The 27311-nt window shown below is 43.2% G+C and overlaps 2 protein-coding genes across 7 annotated transcripts; one reads left to right on the forward strand and one right to left on the reverse strand.

The window, feature by feature from the left end:
* On the reverse strand, positions 1-19161 carry MMUT (methylmalonyl-CoA mutase). 2 transcript variants are annotated; one of them, XM_064650763.1, is made up of 13 exons: positions 19082-19143; positions 15902-16305; positions 14846-15213; positions 13585-13742; positions 12294-12465; positions 10159-10407; positions 9771-9882; positions 8382-8497; positions 7699-7814; positions 4298-4429; positions 1937-2084; positions 1660-1827; positions 1-417 (listed from the first exon to the last, which is right to left on the reverse strand). In XM_064650763.1, exons 2-13 carry the CDS (start codon positions 16278-16280, stop codon positions 289-291), a joined length of 2247 nt encoding a protein of 748 aa, XP_064506833.1. In that variant the 5' UTR covers positions 16281-16305; positions 19082-19143; the 3' UTR covers positions 1-288. The 2 variants fall into 2 exon arrangements, with proteins under 2 accessions (XP_064506833.1, XP_064506834.1); XM_064650764.1 differs by lacking the exons at positions 1-417; positions 1660-1827 and having other exon boundaries at positions 1968-2109; positions 19082-19161.
* Positions 18973-24488, forward strand: CENPQ (centromere protein Q). 5 transcript variants are annotated; one of them, XM_064650774.1, is made up of 9 exons: positions 18973-19240; positions 20746-20901; positions 21585-21642; positions 21776-21890; positions 22155-22223; positions 22737-22866; positions 23101-23220; positions 23488-23565; positions 24178-24488. In XM_064650774.1, the coding sequence occupies exons 1-9, from the start codon at positions 19010-19012 to the stop codon at positions 24304-24306; spliced, it is 1086 nt and encodes a 361-aa protein (XP_064506844.1). In that variant the 5' UTR covers positions 18973-19009; the 3' UTR covers positions 24307-24488. The 5 variants fall into 5 exon arrangements, with proteins under 5 accessions (XP_064506844.1, XP_064506839.1, XP_064506842.1 ...); XM_064650769.1 differs by having other exon boundaries at positions 19158-19244; XM_064650772.1 differs by having other exon boundaries at positions 19158-19244; positions 21588-21642.
* Positions 24489-27311: the final 2823 nt, after the last annotated feature.

The following is a 27311-nucleotide window of genomic DNA, read 5'->3' on the forward strand; positions in this document are numbered from 1 at the left end:
AGAGCTGCAATTAGTTTATTTATCAGTATCTCTGGAAAAAAAACCCCAAACACACTTTCGTGAATTCCCTTCATTTCCTGAAGTCACAGTTCTAGAGATAAAATTTTCTGGTGAGTACATATATAAATAATCCTCTAATAGAACAAAGCAGAGAGTTTACAACTTTCTTAGAAAGCACAAAACACCAGGCCAGGAGGCAGTAGAAGCAGTTTGTGGCTGGCCATCCCTTGTGATGATCCCGTTCCGTAGGCAATTGGTGTAAGGCTGCTGTGATGTGACATTCCAGAGTTACATGGATTGCTGCCTCTTCTCCAGGCACTTCTCAATATCATCCAACACTTGCACAGCTGCCTTTGGAATGCGAGTCCCTGGACCAAACACATTGGTAACGCCGGCATCATACAGGAACTCGTAATGCTGTTCAAAAATAGATTTAAGATCTATAGTTAATGGTTCAACAGAAAATTGCTCTTTCATTTATAGCTGTGTATGCTCTATCCTGTATGCTGGCCCTGAGAAAGCAACCAATCCCAGAGAAAGGCAGCACAGCTTCAAGGAGATGGGAAAAGTAGGGTAGTTAGGAGGTAAAAAAGAAATATAAAAAAAAAATCCATAGGAAAGATTTTATTTCTTTATAATCAGACTCATGTCAATCCTTGGCAAATTTTCAAAAGCCAACTGGCTGTGACCCTGAATGACCTAATTTAAGTTTGATCTAACTTCTAATTTTGAAAATACTGCTGTAAACAAGGGCTTGGAGCAGATGACTCCCTGTGGTCTCTTGCCATCTAAGTTAATCTAATTTTATGATTGTCCTGAAATATCAAAAAGATCTGGGAAGCAGTTCTGCATTCACTCTTACTTTTATATAAGGTATTCTGTACCTTTTTCAACCACAGGTTAGTAGCAGCCTCTTGAGAGGTACTGGATAGAACACAATTTGTCTCCCAGAAAAATACTACGAGTTTTGTTTGTTCAGTTTAAAAGTCTGTAATTCCTGAATGCTTTCCTAATTAGCTAACAAAGGGAGAAGTGTGGGAAAAGGGGAGATCTATGTGCAAAATCAATTTGAATCACTCTAGACAGAGGATAACCCTAAGGGTGATACAGCCAGGCAAACTGTGGATGAGCTAAAGAAAAATGTAAGAGAAAAGCACAGATGTGACTGCACAGTAATCAAACAAACTGTTCAATAGTTTAGGAGAAAGCAGAGGGAATGAGAAGCAACACTGAGGCCTAATGATTGTGATGGTGAGGAGAGGCTGAACAGTGAATGAGATGTGTGATGGGACCTGCCAGGTGTCTTAGTCACCAGCTGTGGCTCTTCCCAAATTTATGGCTGGAAGCCATGAGGTCTCTTACGACAGGAGTGAGCCTGTACCAGTGACATGCAAAGTACTGGTGATGGGAAACAACAGAGCATAAAGAACATCTCCCTGAGGCTCATCTTTTCACAACACAGCTTAATATTCCATCCCACAAACACTGTAAATTAAACTAGGACGTGGTGTAGCAAAAATCAGAACAGTTAGACCTGACAGTGCTCTGCGACCACCTCGTACCTGTAAATCCCCTCTGACACGACAGGATAGAGGAAGCAGATAAAACAGCACAGATAAAGCAGCTCTTGGCCTGGATGGACAGGATGCTGCTCCGTACCTGAGGTGGGATGACACCTCCACAGATGACCAGGATGTCTGGGCGGTGGAGGGTGTTGAGCTCCTTGATGAGTTCAGGCACCAGGGTTTTGTGTCCTGCCGCCAGCGTGCTCACCCCCACGCAGTGCACGTCGGCATCCACCGCCTGCTGCGCCACCTCCCGCGGGGTCTGCGCGGAGACAGGGCATGAGGCAGGGAACAGCCCCAGCCTGGCCACTGCACCGGCATCAGAGGGAAAACGGATGCATTTGGAATACACTGGATTCAATCGGTCCTACCTGGAAGAGGGGCCCGATGTCCACGTCGAAGCCGATGTCTGCGAATCCCGTGGCGATGACTTTGGCCCCTCTGTCGTGGCCGTCCTGGCCCATCTTTGCCACAAGAATGCGAGGCCTGCGCCCCTCACGGTCCATGAACTTGTTAACTCTGGTGGAAAACACCTCTTGTATCACTGCAAGTCACTGAGAAGCATTAGAAGTATTTCCACACATAAAAAATGCACTGGCTGCAAGTGTAGCATAATTTCTGTACATCAGATAAAAACATCTTCTAAGTCATGGCTTGGCTATGCAATATATTAATATATTAAATTCATGTTGTATAATTACTAACCACTATATTAATATTCATGTTATACAATCACTAACTCACTTCTTGTATTTATCAGCCTCACCAATAAAATGTTCTTTTTAAAAAAAACCCACTCCACTACCCTTCTGCTTTCTAACAGACAAAATTCTGAATTCTCTGAGGGTTTAATGAGCTGAATTACAACAAACTAAAATACAATTTTTATATTTTGAGAATAATTATGTCTGATTATTTCAAAAGTACTTGCACACAGGTTATAGAGACAGGTCCTGGATATCACACTCTGCATCATCACCATTCCACTGGGCACAAGACTGTCCAGAGAAGGATTACTGTATCCCATATTCTGTGTACTTGTTCCATTGCCCCTCTTTTTTTGGATAGTAGCTGTTGATATTTCTCTTGTATTGAAGAGCCTCAGATATTATTCTTTCATCTTATTGCTCATTATTCATGTACCACCAGGATCTGTCTGTGAGCGGGACACTAAGACTACCCCTTCTTAGAAATAAAAGCTTTTGTGGTTTTGTTTGGTTTGTTTTGGGTTTTTTTGGTTTGTTTTGATTTTTTTTTTAATATTGTACTGGACAGCTTGAAAAGGAATTATGTCAAGACAGCCTGAGGAAGCAAACTAACAGAGCTTGTGCTTGAGGGTGTACAGGAGTCAGGCCAGCCTAAGGACTGCTAAGAGTATCAGTGAAGCAGGTACCTGAATTGATTTGTGACATCTCTAAATCCTTTTCTCTGTATTGTTTTCTGTTTCCATATTCTTGTTTTCTTACTTCCCCATCCACAGGCTCCCTCCCAACAAGAACAGCTCCAGGTGCTCCAAGCCTGCCAAGGCTAAGACCACATGAGACCCTGTAATTCTGGACTTGGTTTACGTGCTGAGCACTGTGAAATCACCCTTATGAAGGGCTGTGCAAAGTGACACACAGCAAATCCAGTTTTGTCACCATGTTTACTAAGTGGTACACATGACCTTGGACATAAAGGCAGGATGGTGGTGGAGTCACCAGCCCTGGAAGTGTTCAAGAATCGACTGGACGTGGCACTGAGTGGTCTGGTCTACTTAACAAGGTGGTGATTGGTCAAAGGTTGGATTCTATGATTTTGGAGGCTTTTTCCAACCTAAATGATTCTGTGATTCTCTGTAAAAAATGGAGCTACATCTTGATTTTCAAGGAATTAGTTCAGTTCAGTTTCACGTAAAAACCATAATTACAAATACCTAAATTTAAATATTTAAAATAAGACATTCCCCAGCACAACTACTTTCAAGTCAATCTGAACATCACCACTGTGAAGCCATCAAGTAATTCCCTTTCCAGACAGCCTGAACTCTTTAACATGTAAGCCCCAACACAGCAGGGACTGATGAGCATCGATTGGAATTACATCACCTCCCACTACAGCAATTCAGGCTCTTTACCCCTGAGGGCAGCAGTGAAGGCAGAAGCTGAGAAAAGGCACAAATAGGCAGCTGTTTTCACACATACCACCATCTTCAGATGTTTTCTCCATCGGGATATGAGTAAGTAGCACCCAGAGACTGGAAGTTGTATGTGGATATCCAGACAGATTTTAGCCTGACAGTTTTAGTAAGGAACAATTATGGGTAGATCAAGACTTTGTAATATGAATTGCTGGAAATATTTTAGAGATTACTATCACACAGCCTCGAAAAGAAGCAACCCAAGGTACAGCCATTTCAGGTAGAGTTTCTCAGCTTCTCAATCCTACGGCTGCACAGGATATCTGAACAAAATCCTCAAATCATAACATCACCTTGGTGTTTGCAAGCAAATACAAGTTCAATATTTTACTATTGTCTTACTGCACTTAATTCTTGTCATTCTCCTTCCTTGCTTATAGGCACAAGAGTGCTTGTCATGCTTTGCAGGTCATTGTTGTAGGTCATTGCTTTGATCTGGGGACGTCACTCAGGTTTGGGAAATGTTTTTTTAAGGCATTGTGAGTAGCACATGTACCTCCTGGATTAAATGTGAGGTTATTAGATGTCTGGTTACCTGGGAAGCAATTCTCACCTATTGATGGCATGCAGGATTTCATCACTCTCTCCAAATTCCTGGCGATAGGCTCCACTCACCATCCGGTCACTGGCTTTGTGCTCCCCGAACACCTTCTTCATGGCATCTGTTATTTCTCCCACGGTGCACCTGAGGCACAGACACAAAGCAGGAATATTATCAGAAGGCTGAAAGGAAAAGAGGAACACAGGCATCACTGGCACTGGCCCAACTATTTCCCTTGCTGCAGGACAAATTAATTTCCATTCCTTTCCCTTTCGCTGCTGCAACTCTGAACATGTGACTCACCCCACTGTCACCCACTAACAGAACATGCAAAGGTAATTTTAAGAAAGTACTTTATTGCTGATGTGAGAATTGATTTACAAGTGACAAGGCAATGGGGACCACTGCGTGGCAAAATATTTCAGAAAATTAAATCAGATTTTCTGAACAGGGTTTTTTGGGGGGCTCAGACTGTAGGATCTTGCATTTGGATGCATACTAAAACATAAAATATAAATCAAGGGGGGACAAAACCAGGAAGAACACACAGAAAAGACTGACACTAACATTCTAACTGGAATACGCTTGCCTTTCCCTTATGTTTTTATTTTAGTGTTTATTACTCTTCTCCTCTACTCCTGACTCCTTATCCACTAAGATGCAGAAGAATCTGGGAAATTTATTTGTGTACAAGTTACAACTTTTGTTTGCTACTGGACACACTGTGCACATTTGAAATAATACACACTTTACTGCTGCAGCACAAGTGAGAGAAGCAAACCAGGCTGTGCTGTTTTCTTGTACAAACATCAGAAATAACAGCCTCTGTCCTAAAGCAATTAAAAAATTCGTGCTGAATACAACTTGCTGCAAACTTTGTCAAAGGAAAGAAATAAAAATACTGCTTTAATAAAACACAGGTGCTGAGATATAGAGACCAAACCAACCAACCAACTCAGCTCCTGCTAAGCACATTTCAAACCTCTGGAATTCACATTTTCTCCTGCATTTGTTCCTTACAACCACCTGAAAGGAGGTAGCAGCCAAGTGGAGGTTGGGCCCTTCTAAAAGAGAGATAAAATCCCTGTAAACCTTTAAATCTAAAGTTCTTAAGTAATAACAGGAGTTTTGCTTTTCAGCTACTCATGAATGCTCTCCTACTGTTTACCAACAAACTTATAAACTTTTTTTTAAAATCTCTGCCACATATGCATCCACAATGAAATAGCTCTCTCTGGAGGCAGGAATACAGCCTCTTTTCTTAACAGAGTGAGATTTTTTATCAGTCTATAGCCCTTAAAAATATCTGATGGCTGAGGCAATATGTTTGTATATAAACTGTTTATGCCTTATTAACTGCTCAGAATTACTGCTGACCAACTGTGCTGGATCAGAGCCCTTCACTGCTCAGAGATTCCCTGTGCTTCCCCAAAAGCAGGTGATTTCCCAACAAGAGGAGCTTGGCTCTTGGCTAAGCTTTGGGTCAATCTCATTAAAGACAAGCACAACTGTGACCAGCAAAGATGTTTTTCATTTGTGTGTCCTACAGGGCACAGGATCTGTTTCCTTTGGCAACTTATGCTGTGATTCACCCAGTGGCTCACAACAGGCTGTGCTGCCCAAATACCAATTCAAAGAAAATCAGTGACCACAATGTGCCCATTAGAACTGTCACCTTCTGTCTGCTCAGCCTCACACTCCTGCCTGTGCATTTCAGCAGTAATGAGAGGCAGCAGTGTGAAATCAGGTGACCAAGTACCATGAGGTAACAGGCTGGGCAGACAAAGGAGCAGAACATGATAAAATGCACTCCTGCTTTCCTTTTCCATCACTGGGAGCTGGCACAGCTGGAACTGGAGTCTGGAGAGGGACAGAAAAACAGCAACACAGATGGAGGTGAGAAAGAACTTGGCATAACCTGCCTCATACCCTACCTAACTACACCCATTTGCCTGTAACTTCTCATGAGAAATGAGGCACAGAAGGGGGGCAGCACTGCTCCTGTTCCCTACCACCTCGGATCTGCCTTATTACTTTGGTCAGAGTACCAAAATTACTTTTCTACTTGTGTTTGTCAGCGCTGAAATCTCTGTATTAGTCCATGGAGTCTCATCACTGAAAATTCTGTGCCACTTATTTTATTCCAAGTGAATAAGATGACATCATGATCAAAATCCATCATTTTCCATTCAGTAAGAAAGAGGCACCTGTCACTTGCTGGTGACACTGGCCCACTTGTCTACTGCTAGGGAAGGGTGAATGTGCTTCACTTGAAAAGCTTTTCCCACGCTGCCCCCAACAGAAAGGCTCCCCATAAATGTTCCCAGAGCTCACAATCCCCCTTCAGACCCTCTGTACCCGATGCCAGAACAGTTTCTGTTTTGGTAATACCCCATTTATAGTTTTGGGGCAGAATTAAGTTTTGTGTTTGCAGCTTACAAAGTAGATCTGTGGTCTATTAAAGCTTTTACAATTAATGAAGACATGGTCACCAAGGGGAGAAACTGAGAATTAACTGGCCAGTTTTGGTACAGAAGATATGACTCCCTTGTAAATCCAACACAACCCTCCTATGTGACCTTCACAGTTCACAGACAAAAATAGACTTGCTGCTGGAGACTCCTGACAAGCTCTGTGTGGGAGAAAGTGTATTCAAAATACAGCTGTTAAGTGTTCAATGAAAGAATTTGAGATATCACAGTAAAAAGAGGCCAGCACTCCAATAAAGAGTGAATTTGGTTTGCTCATTTTTGGGGCATTTAGTTAATTAAGGAACAGACAGACAGGATCTATTCTAGAGACTGATGCTGACCTTGAAACAGGAATGAAAACAGCCTCAAAAGCACCTTGGGTGAAAAAAGTAACTGTTCCACTGGACTCTGAGAATGTCTCACTGCACCACTCAAGAGCATCTTTGACATCTTTGCCTGACTAAGCAAACTGATTTCTCCTTCAGTCAAAAAATGTTTTCACACCAATCTGTGGTGCAAGGAAAGATGAAGCAACAGAGCATGATGAGATTGTGAATATCCATTTTCACATCTCAGACACTTCTTAAGCTCCTTGACCCATGAACCAGCAGGGTGACAGAGAAACCCAGTTACATCCTGAAGCTGGTAAGATTATGAGTTGTAAACAGCACAGTGTGTATGAACAATCTCAGTTCACACAAGATGCTTTATAACTGCATGGTTCCTTGTAAGAAATTAAAGCATGGCCTTTAGAGGCTGTAAAATATAATAATGGTCTATTTGACAGTGTGAAACTGCAGCCACTTTTTACTTCCACCTCTGAAGAAAAATCCCAAAACATCTCAAGACACCAATCTCACTGGCACCACACCCAGTAACAGTGAAAAGGTGAAAATGAGCCACTGATTTTTCAAGCAGCAGTTGCTTGTTCACCCCCAGTACCTGGCACGTGCTGCTTCCACTGCAAGAGCAAGGAGGTTTCCTTCCCCAGTGGCAGCACATTTTGTCAGAGCATCCAGGCACTGCTGGGCTGCTGCATTATCTCTGCTGGCCTTCACCTACAGTGCAGGGGAAAGATATTGGGTTAAAACAAACTGCGAAGTGAAATGGGAAGTTGAGTGTGTAAGACTGTTTGATTTCAAATATTAATTCTGAAGGTATGGAACTGGCAATATGCACTATATAGTTCAATAAGATTAGAAGTAAAAAGGCACCTCAAACCTTAAAATATGTACAAGTCCATAAGCCAGTTTTATCTACATTTTTACTGATTATGAAAGTAGATATTGATTTCTGGTTCCATAACCCTGTCCCTCAGTAGCTCTTGACAAGCTGCACCAAACAGTCTGAGTGACTAAGCAATGTTACCTGTTTTTAGAGCAGAACATTGCATAGCTGTTTCCTATCTTATTTTCAGGACCTGTAATGCTCCCAGTTTTTAAAGGTTAGATATACTTTCACGAGACTATCAGAAATACAACGAGGAAAATCAAGTCAATGTAACGAAAACATTTTTGTCTCGATTCTAATACTGTGTTTCAGTATTAGAGAAATTAGCAAACCACCTTTACTCAAGTTCTATCTGCAATTACAAGAAGTTCCCTTTTTAAAAAGGTTGTTCTCACCTTGTTGATCTTCTCAATCTGCTTGGCACGGACTGTAGTGTTATCAATGGCCAGAACTTCCACTGTCTCCTCTTTCTCCAGCTGATGCTTGTTTACTCCAACAATTACTTCAGACCCTATTTCCAGTGGAAACACCAGAAACTCAGAATACAATTGCAAACTACTGTGAAAAGACACAGTATCAACAGGACAAGAAGTTTTTGAGCATTATAATGCATTATAACTATATACATTTCAAACATGTAAAATTTTCTCTTATAGAAAGGATTTAAGTCTGTATTCTCCAGATTTTATGATGAGAGGTGATTAAATGCATGAACATTCAACTCAGGGAACACTGGGCCAGAAAAAAAGATATGAAATGGAACAATATTTATCTTACAAACTGATGTAGTAATGAGCCCCTAATATACATTGGCCATTTTCTATTTTTAAGCTTATATAAGTGAATCTTATAGAATTAAGCAGAAGTGCTGGTCTCCTGCACTCCTCTGCATTTACTTTTCTGACTTATCAAATAGAGTGAAGTTCCTACCTAAAACTACTCCATGTGAATAAAAATGGAGTGGAAAACTATATTTTAGCTTTCAGCCAGTATGAACTTATCAATCATTTTTATTTGCAGTGCCTGATAACATTAATATGCTCTTTGAAGCAACATCAAGTAATTTACCTTGGGAGAGAAAACACAGAACTTGACTGATTATTATTTATTGGTCTTAATTAGGACCTGCTTCAAATTTATCCTCTATACAAAGAAGTTCATTTAACTTCTTTTATGTATGAGTTATCCCTGTTTTCTGTTATTGGACTGCTACTGAAATTCAGATTACAAAAAGTGGAATAGAGTTATAAGGACACATGTAAAAATATCTCTACATATATATATATACACCACATGTGTACACATTCATATACACGTTCATATATCACAAATAAAGAGCTGTATCATCCTTTGCACTGCATTTTTTCTGGTCTTCAGGAATAACGGCTTCTCCAGTAACCCCAGGAATCTGGCCAGCTGCATTCCATACTGCCATCTGGCGGCATTCCTGCTTTTTAATTCAGGAATCACGGATAAAAGCTCCTATCAGAAATTAATCTATTAAGTATTGAAGGCTCCAAATATCCCTTTAAAATGGTCTTTCTAGTGCCTCGTCTAGTCTAATCTTCAACATGTCAAGTAAGGCTTTTTGCACTGGCACTGTATTTCACAAAACTTTTTCCAGAAGCTTTCACTGGCATAAAACTATCACCATTCATTTTACCACTCACAATCTGCTACTCTTAAACTAAGATGACAAAAACCCAATGAAAACGTGTGTAAAAAACCCTTTATACAAAGGTTTCTAGTGGCAGTTTTCCCTACTTTCATCTCCCTGCTCCTACCAGAGTCAATCCTGGCTTGTCTCCGGGCTGCACACTCTTCAATACGAAGTTTGGGAATCCCCTCAGCAACGGCTTTGGCCATTCCACCCATGTCTTCTATCTCCTCAATAAGCTGAGAAATGAAGAGGATTGAGAAAGTGAGTAGTAACAAGGTCTAAAAAAATGAGCTTTGTACTTGTACTACCATCCAAATTTTTATTATGCCTACCTGTCCAGTCCCATGCTCTAAACTGTATTTTGTAAAGTTCATTCACAAAGAAATCACTGAAGCAGAAGTGTAAAATAATTCCTTGCTTAGAAGTTACCAACTTATCAAATAGTCCCTTAAAATATATTTCTCAAAACTCCCATCCCTAAAGTTTTCCCAGGATAGCTTATGCAAACTGACCTTTAAAGCAGCTTCATAGACATCATTGGTGAGGCACTCCATGAGGTAAGATCCCCCCCAGGGATCTGCCACTTTAGGAATTCCTGATTCCTCTTGGATTATGATCTGTGTGTTCCTGGCAATGCGAGCACTCTTCACTGTGGGCAAACCCAGGGCTTCGTCAAAGGAATTTGTGTGCAAGGACTGTGTTCCCCCAAAAACTGCAGCCATGGCCTCGATCGTGGTGCGGATAACGTTGTTAAAGGGATCCTGGAAGGGAAAGGACAGCTCTGGAACTCAGAGGTTCTGCCATGGTTGGTCACACACTCTGCAGGGAAACGGATGCAAGACTTCCCACTGAAACACTGGAATCAGAACAAAAGCTGAGAAAACCCCAATCAGTAACAGGCATCAAATCAAACGGATTTATCGCTTGTCAGTATCTTAACACAGAGATTAATCCAGAAAGAAAGACAACATTATCAGTGTGTGAGTAAACTGGTGATGGTAACAAATCAAAGCCTAACTTATACTTAGTGGTGCTTAGAAGGCCTTAATGAATCCAAGTTGGAGAGGATGGAACAGGTAGGCCTGATGTCCTCCATTCTCAGAATCCAGAATTCTTGGAACAGTGAACAGCAAGTGTGTCAGACAGGTTACTAGTCAATATCTGTTTTGGAACTAAATGTACTTAAATATTTTCATTAATGACAACATTACCTAAAGGTAGAAATTACAGTTGCAACTTGCTAGTGCTATAAAATTGAAAGATCGCTATAGAAATAGAGTCAGTATTACAGAATATAATCTCAGTCTTTAGGTCAAAATTTTTATCTGCTCTTCTCAGACACCTAGATAGTTGAGTTGTATGTGTGTCCTCACAGTTAAAGAGGAGTTCTGGTGGTCTCCATGTTCCGAGATGGAGTGAAGACTCACACAGTGAGCTGCCTGTACTTTTTAATGTGATTATTGAGAGAATTCATTGATAGGTCAAGACTGCACACCTACTTCTTGAAGGGCTTTGGTGAGATGAATGTATACAAAAAAATGTAGAGCCACCAATGTGGCCTTGAAGAAAGCAAACTGAACCAATTTGAGTTATATTATCCTCCATAAAGAATTGGAATTAATATCACTGTTTTACAGAACGTGGTAATTCTGCCTGCACTGGAGCCTTTCTGGTTCAAGTATTCCATTTAAAGAATTACAGGTAAATGGGATTTGGATAAGCAAGAATGTAACACCTAATTTATAAGTAGGTCATATCTAAAGGCAGGTCAAAGGAAAATATATTTGCCTGCTGAAACCTACTGGAGTAAAGAGCGGGCACTGAGAAGTTACATTAAGATAACTGCAATGCTTAGACATGAAAAAAGGGGTTATGATCCAGGCAGAAAATTATTTACACTGGAGACTTGAAGATGGCTGAATATTGTTTTAGTAATATTAATATTTTTGTACCCACACACCACTTTTAATTGGAGGACCCACAAAGGCCCCTGCTCAGAAAGTTCCATTGTTTTAGTTGTACTGTGTTGTTGCAATGTAAGTAAAAATTACATTTACTTTGACCAAAAAACAAGAATAAAACCAAGGCACAGAAGTCAAATAACAATGGTTGTAACCTAAAAATAACTCCTACTGCCTGACTTTGATTGAGAAGCAGGCCTTGGAATCAGAGCTGGAACTCAGCTCCGACCTCACCTGGGAAACTATATGTGCTCCAATGATTTATTTTCTAGTTGTAATGTAAGTGAACAGGAAGAACAGAGTGCACCCAGTTTCTAAAGAACAGATGAACTGTAACCATTCCTTCCCTCTTCAGCAGTTGTCATCAGGGGCATGAGTGACTTCCTTGGCTCCTCATATGCATTCTCAAGCCAGTGATCCTGAGAAAAAAGTGCCTCTACTTCCTTCCTCAGCTGCATTTTGAAAAGGTAACTTACAGGACAAATACAAGAGGGGGCTTCATGCTCTGAGTCCTGAATGGATATAAAGATGTATCCAATGCTTGTGTATGCATCTGTCAAACTCAAGAGTGGGACAGGTGTCCTCCTTCAGGAAGCTGCACCTTAGTAACACCAGCAGGCCCCTTTTAGATCCACACCATGAGAACATATTTAAGTGAGGAAGATGATGACAGTCCCATTTCTAACCTGCTCAGTGAGTGACCAGCCCGAAGTCTGACAATGAGCTCTCAGCAGAAGAGATTTGGGATCCTTGGGCTTAAACATTTTCTCAATCAAGTCAGCCCAGAGCCGCCTCCCGGCTCTCAGCTTTGCTATTTCCATGTAGAAGTTCATCCCAATTCCCCAGAAGAAGGAGAGCCTGTAATAAGAGCACATGAACAGGATAAAACATGAAACCATTCTAATAATTTTGTTTCAGTAAAGGATAAATCCTACAGCAAGGTCTCTGATAATTTATTTTTGCAGATGATGGGAATGTTCCTGGACACTGATGCCAGCTGCTACAGAATGTACACGCTTATGTCAATAAAGTGATTTAGCCTCCAAAAGAGTGACTGCAAGCAAACTGCCACTGCCAGCAGCCCCTGGAGCTGCTAAACTGTCCCCAGGGACTGTTTTGGGGGAGCTCTCAGTCAAGCAGTGTTCCAGCAAGTACAGACAGTGACAGTGTAGTGCCAGGGAATACTCCCAGACACCATCTACTACTGCAGTTACACTCACAAACTACTTATCATGAGAAGACATTACATATTACAAGCAGGTTTTCATCCTTTTCCTGATGATTTTAATCAAAATCCAAATCAGTTTAATACAGGACAGCATATCAGGGAACAGACTGATCAATATACTTTTGCTTACTTACAGCTTTTATGATTTTTAAATGTAAACATGCACAGTTCACACCAGTAAAAGTCATTATACTAAAGATGCACTTTTTTAACAGTGAATTAGCTATGGAAACAATTTGCCAAAAGCTCTTACAGAATTCCCTGTCACTTCAAAGTCTGAAAATAAGGCTGTATCTTATTCTACATGATACACTTGGATCTTGCCACAGATGTCAGGGATGGGTTAATTCATTTGATTTCTACAGCTTGAATGTGCAACAGGCTCCATGCACCACACCTCTTCTTTTTTAAACTCACTGTATAGTGAGTAAATAAACAAGACCACTGAAACTATAATTCTTGCCTAGTCTGGCATTAACTATACAAAAAATAGAATATTCTGCTGAAAATTAAATTAAAATTGACCTTGACAATGCTTGTGCATGAGCTTTATTCAGTTTATTAGCCTAGGTGTTGGACAAAATAGATTTTACAACTGAAATCATGTAACAAAAACAACCCCAAACCTATCTGCAATGTGAGCATTGCCAATATTGCTTGTATGACTAAAAATATAGAATTTCATATTAAACTGTCTTAGAGGTTTTACCAAAAAGTGAGTTTTATACTTGCAAATTTCTTGAGTTCACCTTGGTGCAAATTCATCAATGGTGAGGCCAGCTTTAAGCCCAGTTCTGCAGTACTCCAAGCCATCTGCTATGGTATAAGCTAATTCCAGAATGGTGTCAGCTCCTGCCTCTTGCATGTGGTACCCACTGATGGAAATGGAATTAAATTTTGGCATATGCTGTGAAAAAAAGAGACAATAGGGTATAACAGCAAGGGGTGGGGTGGATAATTCCTCTATCAATATTCACAAATAATCCATTCACAGAATCACAGAACGGGTTGAGTTGGAAGGGCCCTTAAAGCCCTTAAAGCTCACCCAGTTCCAACCCCCTGCCATGGGCAGGAACACTTTCCACTGTCCCAGGTTGCTCCAACCTGGCCTTGAACACTTCCAGGGATGGGGCAGCCACAGCTTCTCTGGGCAACCTGTGCCAGGGCCTCACTACCCTTACAGGGAAGAATTTCTTCCTAGTATCTAACCTGAATCTCTCCTCTTTTAGTTTAAAACTGTTCCCCTTGTCCTATCACTACCTGCCTGTGTAAAAAGTTCTCTCAGTCTTTTTTATAAGCCCCCTTAGTCACTGAAAGGCTGCAATGAGGTCTCTTCTTGGAGCCTTCTCCGCTCCAGGCTGAACAACAGCCTGTCTCCGTGGCAGAGGTGTTCCAGCCCATTCTTTGCACTGTAGACTGCAAATATAATCCATCCCTATGAAATGGTGTTTGCAGATCTTTACTTCATGTGGTTTCACCTTTTTGCACTATTCATTGTACCTGTACTATCACTCACCATGCTAAGTATTGTTCTCCATCACAGGCTGTGTGCCACCTCTCCAATGAAAATGCAACTAAGAAAACAACTGGGAGCACTGAACTTCCAGTCATCAGTTCCAGACTTCACTCCTTTCATTACCTTCTTCTCATGCTTAATTTTGCAGCAGAAGCCTCTCAAGACTCTTACCTCTTTGCTCCTGCAAATAATGCTTAACTATGTGGCTTCTTACTGTCTCTGCAAAGAACAGCCTGAATGTTCCTCATCTCCAAGCTTCCTGCATCCTTTCAGGCTTAGGCTCACCTTAATCTGACTTTGATTGGGATTGACTTAAAAAACCTTCAAATTTATGTTGTAAATGATTTGGGATCTTAACTTCTCCTGCCAGCCCTTTCCACAACCTCACTATTCTTCACTATGACAGGTCTTCCCATCTTCTGCTTTGTTCTCCAAAGTGCCTCATAAATAGTTAACTTGACATAGTAACAGAAGTACATTTAAACAGTGAATACCTTTGAGGTGTACTGGAAGATGTCAGCAATGATCCTCATGGATGGCTCTGGGGGGAATATGTACGTATTGCGGACCATGAACTCCTTCAGGATGTCATTTTGGATTGTCCCTGTCAGCTTGGCCTGGGGCACTCCCTGCTCTTCTCCAGTCACAATGAATGTTGCCAACACGGGAATCACTGCCCCGTTCATTGTCATGGAAACAGACATTTTCTCCAAAGGAATTCCATCAAAAAGGATTTTGGTGTCTTCCACAGTGTCAATGGCAACTCCAGCCATTCCAACATCTCCTCGAACTCGTGGATTGTCTGAATCATAGCCACGGTGGGTGGCCAAATCAAAAGCAACAGACAATCCCTGCTGGCCAGCTACAGGAAAGAGAAACAAAAAACCGTGGTATCAAAAGATGTAGAAATCCCCAAACAACTCCTCAACAACCACAGAGAATTGGTTTGGGTTGGAAGGGACCTTAAAGATCATCTAGTTCCAACCCCCCTGCCATGGGCAGGGACATCTGCAAAGGACAACACTCTGCAGAAATATTGGGAAAACTGTTCTCAAATAAGGAAAATCCCCATACTTTGTATTTAGTAATATGCCATGAATGACACTATTTATAGGTATTTATGAGTTCCTTCAGAATATGAGATGGAAACCCAAAACGTCAGAATGCGCTATCACCAGAAGTTAAGTTACATAGTTCAACATTTTTTTTCCACTACAATTTTCTCTCATGGTCTCAAAACAAGGGTGAAGTGCTCCATAATCTCTGCTGGTTGGACTCTGGGATGGAGACAAATTATGTCTCTCTATGTGTTAAGGTGCAATAACTAAAACCAGCATTTAACACATTCCTTTTCCACAGCAAAATGAAGCAAAGGCAGTTCCAGAAATGATCCAATTTCCCAATAATAAAGAAATACAGTGCCACTGGGAAGATTCCATCAGAAACCCAAACTCATGAGGCAAAACAATCCCATTTGCCATGTAAGTCACTGAATCCATGTTCCCCACTGCTTCACAAGGCAATGTTTTTTCCCAAACCAGCTGCCCTACCTTTTATGTTGTCCTTGTAGAACTTGTTGCTCTCCTCCACCGTGCTGAATCCAGCATATTGTCGGATTGTCCATGGCCTATAGGTGTACATGGTGGGATAGGGCCCCCGAGTGAAAGGTTTCACCCCCGGTAGCTCCTCAGGGAGGTCCTTGGTGTCCCTCTTGGAGTACAGCGGCTTGATGTCGATCCCCTCTGGGGTGTGCCAGATTAAATCCTTGGGGTTCTTGCCTTTCAGCTGCTTTTCAGCCAGGGCAGCCCACTCTGGGTGCAGGGGCTGCCTGTGCAGGGAACGCCATGTGCCCCGGCTGGCTGGAATCTGTGCTGGGGACGTGTGGCGGCACGGCCGCAGCCGCAGGATGATGTCCCTGGCCCTCAGCATGGCTGAGCTGTCAGCTTGGGGTGAGCTGGACAAAATAAATACACGTATCTGCATTATCATTTTCCTCTAGCCAAGGAAATGTTCCCAAACCCGTCTATATTCACATCATAAATGTGTGACTTATTCAGTCCCTCAGCAGCACCATAGTTAATCAGTCACTGAAAAGCCAGTGTGAGGCATGAAGGTGCCATGCCCAGCTACCCTCTGACCTTCCCATCTCTCTCATCTATGAATTCCTTAAAGGCAAAGAGGGACCCTCTTCCAGGAATGGGGCAGCCATGGCTTCTCTGGACAACCTATACCAGGGCCTCACCACCGTCACAGGGAAGGTATTCTTTCTATATCGAACATGAAGGAGGCACTCTGCAGAAAGTGGACTGTCAGAAAATTGCTGATATATCACAAACTTTGGAAAAGGTGGCTTGGGCTGGATGGTAACCAGAGACACTGAGAAAAAAAGGAGAAAAAGATTGTGGCATGTGAGAACACAGGGATAATGCAAGAGCTCCAGAGCTCATCCCACCACACGTGAGACTGGTATGGAAGACAACTTTAACTTTCTCTGTGAGGGTGGTGAGGCCCTGGCACAGGCTGCCCAGAGAAGCTGTGGTTGCTTCGTCCCCAGAAACGCTCAAGGCTGGATGGGGCTTGGAACAACCTGGTGTAGTGGAAGGCATCCCGGCCCATGGCAAGGGGTTGGAATGAGATCATCTTTAAAGTCCCTTCCAACCCAAACCATCCTGTGATTCTGTAAGCTCAGTAACTCCTGAAAGCTGTAAGCTCTTTTGCTGCTGCTCTCCATACCCTATCCCTGCTTCTTTCTGAAGCCACGACTTTTATAGCTTGGCTCCAAGGGCCACTCACCTCCTCTCTGCCTCATTTCCTTCACAACCCCTGGAAAATCACACTTCCCTGACACCTTTATGAGAAATCTCATATAAAACTGGAAAACACCTCTCTCACCATTATGGTGTTGCAGCAACACTCCAAACACGTGCTTTAATAATATATATGCTAAATGTGGTATCTATATAACCTGCTGGGCACAGAGGAGCACCTGAGGAGCACTCATTCCCTGTGGGCATGTGATGCTGCAGCCAGGTTGAAAGGTAACCTGGGCCCCCACTGCTGCATCAGTCACAGAATCACAGAATGGGGCAGGTTGGGAGGGACCACAAGGGGTCATCTGGTCCAACCTCCCTGCTCAAGCAGAGTCCTCCCAGAGCACATGGCACAGGACTGTGTCCAGACAGCTCTGGAACATCTCCAGTGAGGGAGATTCCACAAACTCTCTGGGCAACCTGTTCCAGTACTCAGTCCCTGCACAGGAAAAAAGTTCTTCCTCATGTTCAGGTGGACCTTCCTGGGTACCAGTTCCAGCCCATTCCTCTTGTCCCATTGCTGGGAAATCCCAAGGACAGCCTGGTCCATCCTCTGACCCCTCCCTGCAAACACTGACAGACATGGATGAGGTCCCCACTCAGTGTTTCTTCTTGAGGCTGAACAGGCCCAGCTCCCTCAGCCTTTCCTCATCAGAGAGATGCTCCAGTCCCTTCATCATCCTTGTCACCCTCTGCTGGAGCAATGTAAGAGACTTAAAAATCATAATTGTCTTAACCACTGTTAAGATCACTGAAGGACTTTGCCTACCATGCCAAACTGTATAAAGAAGCTCCAACCACAGAAGCCCACCCTGTCCAAATATGCCTCCTGAAACTGGGAAACTGGACTGTGAGTTAAGCCACCTGAACTTGAGATAAGATAAAGGCAGTACTACTGTCCAATTATCTCATATCTAAGGAGAATTAAACAAGCCTGGGGGAGAGCAATGTATCCACAAGGAAAGCCAACTCAGCAGCTGTGCTGAAAATCAGCCCTGGCTGGGTCTGGCAGGGGGAGGCCATAGCCCCCAGACTTATTTCTGAGCCCTTCCACCCTATGATCCACAGTGTTGCAAAAGACAGTGTAAAACTCCCTCCTGCAGGGGAGGTGCTTGGGCACCCCATATCCCTGAACTTATATTAATCCATTGAACTCTGTGTTTTGTGGAACCCTCACCACCAAGAAGCCACGGGCAAAAGGACTACAGGACACCACCTGGATCCATGAGGTGGTGATATCTGCCTACTCTTTGTCACTCTCTTTCTCTCCCTCTCCCCTCTTTTCTATTTCTTTCTCTCTCTCCCCCTCACATTTACTGTTAAATAAAATCCGTACTACTGACTTCGGCATGTGGTCTCTCTTGCACTTTAAATGGGCTAGAGGCATCTCTCTAATAATCGTAATAATCTGATCACAACAATCCGCTCCAGGAGCATCACGTCTCTCCCGTCCCAAGGAGCCCAGAGCAGGGCACAGCACTCCAGATGTGCCTCCCCAGGGCTGAGCAGAGGGGCAGGATCTCCCCCCTGACCTGCTGGCAATGCTGTCACTAATACCCTCCAGGACTGTTCCTCACCAGGCGCAGGACGCTGCACCGGCCCTTGCTGAGCTTCAGTCAGTTCTCTGCCCATCTCTCCATCGCCAGCCCCTCACCCCGAGGGAGCCCCAAAGCCGCCCTGTCCGCTGTCCCCCCTTAGCGCCCACAGCCGGGGGGTGACCGGGCGCCCCCCGCCACCACCCCCGCCCACAAACACGCCCCCTCGGCGGCCAATGGGGACGCGGGGCCGGGATGGCGTCAGGGTTAGGGGATCGGGACAAGGACAGGGACCGGGACAGGGGCTCCGGACATGGATATGGACAGGGATAAGGGCAGGAATGGGAATAGGGACAGACATCCCCCCCGCCCCCCTTCCCGTTACCTGTCTCGGCCCCTCCGTGCGCGCTCGGATCCCGCGCACGCGCAGCGGGCGGGAACGTCAGTGCGCGTGCGCGCGGGGAGCGCGGTTTATTTTATAACGTCCCGGCGGGCTGAGGCAGGAACGCTGAGGAGGAGGAGGAAGAGGAGGCAGCAGCGCCGGGCCGGTGAGGCTCGGGGCGGGATGAACCGGGAGGAGAGAGAAGGTTTTTGTGGAGATGTTACCCGGGGTGTTATCAGGCAGCGGCGGGAGAGCGGGCGTTTAGGGGTATTGGGAGTATGGGTGGAGAGGACTACGACTCCCAGCCTGCATTGCACTCGGTGTGCGAGTGCACCGAGCGGCGCTGGGGAGCGGTGCATGCCGGGAGTTGTAGTCCTCGCGCCATCTCCTGTGAGCTGCGAAAGCTGTCCGGCAGCATCGGCAGCTGTGGAGGGGAAAGACACTTACCTGGTTTGGGGTTTGTGTACCTTTTAGGGGGCTTGCTTACCTCGTTTAGGCATTATTTACCTCTTATAGGACTTCTTAACATGACTTGCTTAAATAAGCCTGGGGCTTTTTTATCTGGTGTAGGGTCAGTCACAACGCTCCCCTGGTGAGCCGTGACAGGACCTGAGTGAGCGGAAAATGGTCCGAGGGGATGAAAGAAAAACTGAATATATATATAGGGAAGAGAAGGGTGGTGGGATGTTGTGGCTGTTCCCTTCTGTGGGATTGCTCTTCCCTCTGTCTCTGTGGTAAGTAAGAAAAGAAACTATAGGTTTAAATGGCGGCAAGGACTGTTGTGATTAGAGGCTAAGGTAAGAAGGTCTGGTAATTGGATGACTGTGCTCAGCTGCATTAGAAAGATAAAATCACACAATGACTTGGGTTGGAAGGAACCTTAAAGACCATCTAGTCCCGCTCCCCCGCCATGGGCAGGGACACTTTCCACTACCCCAGCTTCCTGCAAGCCCCATCCAGCCTGGCCTTGAACACTTCCAGGGATGGAGCAGCCACAGCTTCTCTGGCCAACCTGTGCCAGGGCCTTACCTCCCTTTCAGGAAAGAGTTTTTTCTTAATATCTCATCTAAACCTGTCCTCTTTCAGTTTAAAGCCATTCTTTCTTGTCCTGTCCCTCCAAACCCTTGTGCAAAGTCCCTTTCCAGCTCTCTTAGAGCCCCTTTAGGCACTGGAACAGAGGCACAGAGCCTTTTCTAGGTGAACACCCCCAGCTCTCCCAGCCTGTCTCCACAGCAGAGGTGCTCCAGCCCTCAGAGTATCTCCGTGGCATCCCCTGGACTTGCTCCAGCAGCTCCACATCCTTCTTATTTTAGGGGCCCCAGAGCTGGACACAGTGTTACAAGTAGGGTCTTTTGAGAGCAGAGAATTTTCTACTGGTGGAAACCTTTAAGAACAAATTAGGCTTTTCTCAGGTCAGTTCTGTTGCTTTGCCATTGCTGCTCTTTGACATACCCGTCATGCTGCCTTTTGACTTTAGAAACAGATGTGAAACAAGTAAGAGTTTGTCTAAAAGGCAGATGGGGATGCTTTTTTAGGAGTCCTGCACTTAGGTAAATATACAAGATTTAGGCTTTAGATTAGCAAATATGCAAACATTTGTGCTCATTTAGGCTCGTAATTGCTAGATTTTAATTTTGTCTTTTCCTTCTGTTCCCGTTGGTTTATAGATAATGAAACCCCGCCACAAACCTTCCACTAAAATGGGGGAGACCCCTGGTGGGAGATCAGCAAAAAACCCTTTTAAGTCTCAACACAAACTGAGGCCTTCCAGCAAAAAAAAAGGAACAGATGGAGAAGGAAGAAAACAAGGTCAAAAAAGACAGGTATTCATTATTTTGGATCAAAGTAGAAAAGTAACCAAAGGGGGGGGAAAAAAGAGGTATTTTTGCCCATTTTTAAACTGAAATTTCTAGAGAACAATTAAGTAATTAAATGTAACTCTAGGAAATGCCCAGTGTGAACAGCTCTTTTGAGCAGCCTTGACTGCTTCCTGGTTTCCAGAATTCCTAGTTGGGTGCTACTGTGCCTGTCACAAGTAGAGGGAAGCATTGCCTGATCATGAGCAAAAAGGTAAGCTGGCTGTGCAGTTGTGAAGAGCTGCTGAACAGCATCTGATTGAGCAGAGTGATCAGGTCAGAGTTCATTCAGCTCAGTTTATTCACCTTTGGAAGATATTCTCTGTGTGTCTCAGGACAGGATTCTCCAACAAGGTCTCTTGCCCAGCCACTGAACTGATGAACAGCACGATCTCAAGATGCTGCTGAACAGACAAACATCCTGTGCATTTTTTTCATGATCTCATTCTTGGAATGGGAGGAATTGGGAAGAGTGAATTTTTTTTCCTTAGCCTGTTTGGCATGAATTACTGTTGCACAGTTCAAAAAAGGTGGTTTTTTAGTGGTTAATATCAAAGGCTTTTGTCAGGCACTAACACAGTGGGTTGATGGTAGTGGACGGATGAGGATGTTTCAAAATTGCCACATTTGCTACAAATTTTTCTCTTCAGCAGGTCACTGAGACAGTGAAAAGGACAGTTAAGGAGCAGAGGGACTACTCCCCTGGAGGTAGGACGTTGTTCTTTTCTGTTAAATCTGAACTGTTACACCTTTGACTCCCATCTGACTGAAATGAGTCACAAAACCATCTGTCCAGGTTTGACAAATCATATTTTTTCCTTTTCTTCCTTTGTGTTAACAGGAGAAAATGTTTCTTCAAAAAAAGTGAAGCTTTCCAGTGCTACAATAGGATCTTGGCAGACTCTCTCAGAGAGCAGTAGACAATTTCTGGAAACTGTAGTGGATTCAGCAGTACTGTAAGTACCAAGTATCCTGGTGGTTCTTCTTTGTTTCCACAAGGAATAAAGTAAAAATTGTAGTGTTGCTTGAACTGGAAATGCTTTGGAGCTTTTTTGGGCAATATGGCTGTCTGTCTATATTTTATGCAATATAATATAAAACTTTCTATCTGAAATTGGAAATCTTTACCTAGAGAAGTTCTGACTGTGTGCACTTCATTTGTTGTGTTCTCTGTGCTTGCAGGCTTTGTGACGGGAATTCTGCCTTTATTTTCTTTCCAGATCTGTTTTGCACCAACAGAGGAAGGAGAAAGATGATGTTCAGAAGCACCTCAATGTACTGAAAAAAAGGTAAGAAATTATAAATTAAAAGAAAAGAGTGAGAGAAGAGATTTCTTTTACCCAGTTATTTTGTACCATGCTTTGAGGACAAGCTAAACTTTCCCTCTGACAAAAAGCTATACATCCTATATCATGTTCAGGTTTTACTAAAATGATGATTGTTTGAAAGCAGCTAAATGCTGATTTTAGAACTTAGTTTTACTTTGAAAAGCAGAAGTGTCAGAATAGTTTATAATCAGGGAATGTACAGGCCAGTGGGATGGAAATCACACAAGGTCAGTGCAGTAGCAAAGGAGAGAATGGTGGGATTTCTTGTTCCTGGTTTCTTCTTTAGATAGACATCTATTCCACATGATTTTGGAAAACAGTTCAAGACAGCTTTCCTTCCTGTCTGGAGCCTTTTACTTCACTGGCAGCAATTGGGCTAAACTGAGTTTAGTTTTTCCCCAGAGAAGTAATTAGTCACTTCGAGTTTTGCAAAGAACTCCAAATAAGTCATGTTTTCCTTTTTCTACACTTAAGGGTGCTGAGAGTTTTCAAGACTGTAAAGGTGCCTCCAGGGAAGCTGGACAGCCTGAAGAATATCCCAAGCCTTCAAATGGCAGAGAGACAAATGCTTGAGGCAAATGAGGAATCTTTGGCACAACTGCAGGTATAAAAGGCAAGAAAGGGAAGGAATTACCTTACCCAGCTGCTGCTGCTCAGTGTGTGTTGTAACCTTTTAGTAGAGAGAGAGCTGACTGTGCCTATGCTCTTGTGGAGGAGTGTCCACTCCTCATCACCTACCTTTGCTGCACAGCAGTGTTTCTGTCTGGATTGTTCTGTACAAAAGGCTCCCTATCTTTGAAGTAAATTTTATTCTGGTTTTGTGTCTGTTTTGTTTTAGGAAGAAATAACTGAAGCTGAGCGATCAGCAGACCGCATTGAGGAAACTGTGCAGCAACTGCAGTACAAAATCCAGCTGCTGAAGAACCAGTTAGAGGAAGATGAAAAAGAGGCCAGGAAGGTATCTCCAATAAATACTTCTGTACCCTAACCTATAGGAATGGGCTAACTTCCAGAGCTGTCCTAAACAAGCTGTTTCTCAGGGAATGTCATTTAAGGAAGGCCTCGTTTGCCTTTGGGAATGACTCTTTTCAATTTTGCCAACTTTAGTTGCAAAATTAAGAAGTTTAGTTTTCAGAAGTTGGATAATGACAGCCAGGTTATTTTCCTACTGAGGAGCCTGATGTTTGAGGTTTTTTTGGATTATTTCTTCTTTTTCCCTTCCTAGGTATTCCAGGAAAATGGCAGTGGTGCACTCCACCTTCCAGAACTCCCCAAACACAGTTTGCAGGCACCTACTTTGCAGGTGAGTGTGGAATATATAATATATTTATATACACATAGATAACTGTTATTTATATAAATATATATATATGTAATACTTTGGTTATGAGAAGGAAGGCAACAGAATGTGCTTTTATCACATCTTCTGTCAGAGGGGGCAATTCTGAAAATTCAGAAAAATTGGAGAGATTTTCTTTTTCCTTTTTTTTTTTCTTGTTTCTTTTCATTGGGAACTATGTACTTATGTTTTAAAAAGAGAACAAAACCCTGGAAACTCTCTCCATCCCTGAAAGTGTTCAAGGCCGGGTTGGACGGGACCTGAGCAGCCTGGTCTAGTGGAAGGTGTCCCTGTCATTGGCAGGGGCCTTAGAACTGGATGATCTTTAAGGTTCCTTCTAAGCTAAATCACTCTCTGATTGAAAGGATCACTTGTCTCTTCCTAGAAAAACCTGTGGTCCTAGGGAAACTTTAATCATACCTGAAACATATCTATAACTGTTGAAGGGAAGACTTTGTCTTTTTGAATCTTTTTTTATCTTATTTTGGCTACAGCTGGGCTGCATGAAAGGGGAATTCCTGTTGCACTTGACAAAAGCGGTTTTTATTTGTTGTCCATCATTCTTCCTTTCTTTAGGAAGAAATTTTGAAGACAAAGAATCAGAAAGGTCTTTTAAAGGATTTGAACACTATTCAGCAGTCAGCTGACTTGAAGAACTTGTTAACCCTCATTGAAAAGACCTATGAGAAGGTGGACTTGCTTTGAGAAGATGAAATGTGTGGAGTCTCCTTTGAAGGAGATAATGTCGGCCAGCACTCTGTGTTAATGTAGAGCAGCAGGATCCTCAGCATGGAAACTGTTTTCTTTCTAATGGCTTTGCTGTTGTGACTGCTGAATTTCCCTTAAAACATTTTCTGTGAATATTGGTATATAAATCTGTAGATACATTCTGGGACTCCAGTGATTTGTGTCAACTATCAAGGATTCTTTTGGGTTTTGACTTGTGATGACTTCTAATGTTGATATATCCTGTCTTAGGAGAAGGGAGGGAAATGGATCCTGGGTTATTTGGACATTTTTATAGAATTAGGCAACTATTCCATTATATTTGCACTTCTATATCTACATCTGTAGATCACTGAAGGCAGAATCTCTTACCAAAGTAAGAGTTAAATCCTCTTTAAACCTGAACCACCTAGTGAAAATATGATTTTCTAATACTCAGTTGTAAATGCCCTGTTCGATTTTCTACTTTTTTTTTTTTTTTTTCCTTTTTAGTAAAACCCCCTCCATGGCAGGAAATTGAATCATTTTTATCAACTGTACAGGATTTTTTTGCACTTGCATGTTCACTGCTAAAAAATAACCCCACCTGATTTATCCAGGTGCTTGGGGAAACTACTTGAGAACGTTATAGAGCTAAGCTGTGATCTCAGAGTTGGTATTTACCTTGTATTTCATTAACTGTCAAATACCTTTTGGCTTTGGAGGATGAAAATGAAATTAAAAAATCTGTTTTCCCATGCATAATTATTTAAAAATATTTCTCAAATTTTTGATCACTTGACAAGGGGAGCATTTACTGACTTTACCCAAAAGTACTTTAACCCATGATTTTCCTGCATGCCAGCATCTTAATTTTTGCTTTGTTTCATTAAGGGTGATTTACTTGTGAACAAATGACTATGTGGGTTTTGAACTGCCTGAACCAATGGATACCTTTTCATTTTTTTTTTTTTTAATACTTTCAAAAGAAAGTGTGGAAAAGGGCAGTAAGTAGGAGTCAGATACAGCTTCCACACAAGGAAAGCTGAAATAGCAGTAATTGAAGAAGGAGCTTCTGCATTACAGGGCTAGATAGGTACACGTTAATTTTTTTAATTAACTATTTTAATTTTATTTTTTTCCTGAGACTAGGTGATTTGTGATAGGCTGGCTGTTCTTAGGATGTTGTTATCTTGGGTTTGTCATGCACACATAAGCAGAAAAATATAAACCAGGAACATAAATCCAGACATTTAGGCAGTGGTCTTAGCTCAACTTCCTTGATGTTGGATACACTTTATTCAGTGCAGAATGGTCAGATTGTGGCTTTGATGAGATTAGAAGACCCCTCTAGGAGCAGGTTCACTGTTGATCAGTCTGTGTGGAGCTGTGAACTTGTGTGATATGACCTGGGAGCATCTGAAACTTCAATTTCACAAGCCTTGGCTTCAAGCAGTAAGTTATAAGCTACAGATTTCTTAAGATATATCAGTAACATTCATCTGTATCCCATATCAACCCTTTCTTATGTTCAAGCAAAACATCTGCATGTCCTCTTGTGTAACACTTCGACATTATTTCTGTATCGACTTTTCTGCCTTGTTTGTAGGTTATCCAGTCCAAATCCAGAGGACAGGATGGCTTAACATCATCAAACTGGACTGACAGGGACAACTGAAAACTCAGGCAAAAGGGGAACAGGGCTGCCACCTCAAAGTGGTGTTTGGGGCCACTGAGCTGGGTTGGGTTTCTCTGGTCTCAGTTTACCTCATGGTAAGGACCTTGGCACCGTGTCATGGTTTGAGATAGTCCCCAAATCCAATTCCCTAGTTCCATCCCCCCTCCCACATCTCTACCTAATGTGAGATGGGTTTTTCCAGACAAAACACACCAGACTCAAAGTGGGGGAAAGGGAATATATTACAGTGACTGTACAAATAAATACCATATCACATTATACACACGATTGCAACTATCTCTACCATGACATATGTATTTACAATGATCAGATCTCTTCTCCCCTCCAAATAAAAGTCCAGGAGGGAAAGAAGGACAGATCTCTTCCAGTCTTTAAGCAGCAGGATCTTCTAATGCAGCAGGTTCTGTCTCTCTTCTCCACATGCAGCAGCTGATAGCTGGCTTTCTGTAAAGCACTCAACGAGGGAGGTATCAAATTCCCTCGGCCCCATCGCCTCAACCAAGGGGTCTTCCGTGGGCTTCGTAACCCCAGACAAGGTCGTATCACCACGTCATATCACGAAGACACAGAGGGGTCTTCGTGAAGGTCTGGTATCTCCAGGAGACTCAGCTCCTTCTTGCAGGGCTTCTGTGCCACTGCCTCTCAGGCTGCCACCGCGGCAGCAGTGCAAGGGGGGGAGCCAAGGTCAACTCCCCCCGCATTCCATCTGGCCGTCCCGGTCCAGCACCCGGGACTCTCTGAGCTTCTCAGCTCCTCTCTCTCTGGTGCTGCATACTCCAAGGCTCCTCTCAAATAGGAGTCCATGTCCCTCTTCTCCAAGAGGGTCTCCAAGGGAGTTTTGGGGGATCTGGTACAGTCTCTTACCCCAAACTCTGTCTCTCTGCTGCTGGCTCTCCTTTTCCTGGCTCTGTCTTCCAGGAGTCTTTTCTCTGGTGCTGCATGTTGCTTCTGCTGCTCCTTCAGTTCTGGTTCTTATCTCTGGCTCTCTGCCACCGTTTCTCTGGTCAGTCCCGGCTGCTGTTCTGTGCCCATGGAGAAAACATTCTCCCGGCATAACTACAGGCACCTAGCCCAGGTTTATGCTGTTCCAGGTCCCTGCAGCCCCCAGCCAGGGGCTGGGAGGGGGGCCAGAGGCCCCAAGGGGCACAGAGCCCCTTCCTCGTGGCTCACAACATGGCCACCACTTCTACAACCACCAAAAACTACAACTCTTCTCTTCCGGTGAGTTTGTGAGATGTTGACATTTCTGCAGGAGCGCCCATTGGGCAGAACTTCAAAACTTCCAGAGGTTTCCACCCCTTGGGGT

Source organism: Pseudopipra pipra, chromosome 3 (assembly GCF_036250125.1).
Source record: "Pseudopipra pipra isolate bDixPip1 chromosome 3, bDixPip1.hap1, whole genome shotgun sequence".
Classification (NCBI taxonomy): Eukaryota; Metazoa; Chordata; class Aves; order Passeriformes; family Pipridae; genus Pseudopipra; species Pseudopipra pipra.

What these genes read in the sequence shown, in the direction of transcription:
- MMUT (XM_064650763.1), bottom strand. Translation starts at nt 16,280, where the DNA reads ATGCTGAGGGCCAGGGACATCATCCTGCGGCTGCGGCCGTGCCGCCAC. An exon ending in CTACAAGGACAACATAAAAG is followed by an intron (nt 15,214 to 15,901) that starts GTAGGGCAGCTG and finishes TCTTTCCTGTAG; the next exon opens with CTGGCCAGCAGGGATTGTCT. An exon ending in ACAAGCCAGGATTGACTCTG is followed by an intron (nt 8,498 to 9,770) that starts GTAGGAGCAGGG and finishes CACTGGAAATAG; the next exon opens with GGTCTGAAGTAATTGTTGGA.
- CENPQ (XM_064650774.1), top strand. Translation starts at nt 19,010, where the DNA reads ATGGATATGGACAGGGATAAGGGCAGGAATGGGAATAGGGACAGACAT. An exon ending in AGAGGAGGCAGCAGCGCCGG is followed by an intron (nt 19,241 to 20,745) that starts GCCGGTGAGGCT and finishes GTTGGTTTATAG; the next exon opens with ATAATGAAACCCCGCCACAA. An exon ending in GAGGGACTACTCCCCTGGAG is followed by an intron (nt 21,643 to 21,775) that starts GTAGGACGTTGT and finishes TTGTGTTAACAG; the next exon opens with GAGAAAATGTTTCTTCAAAA.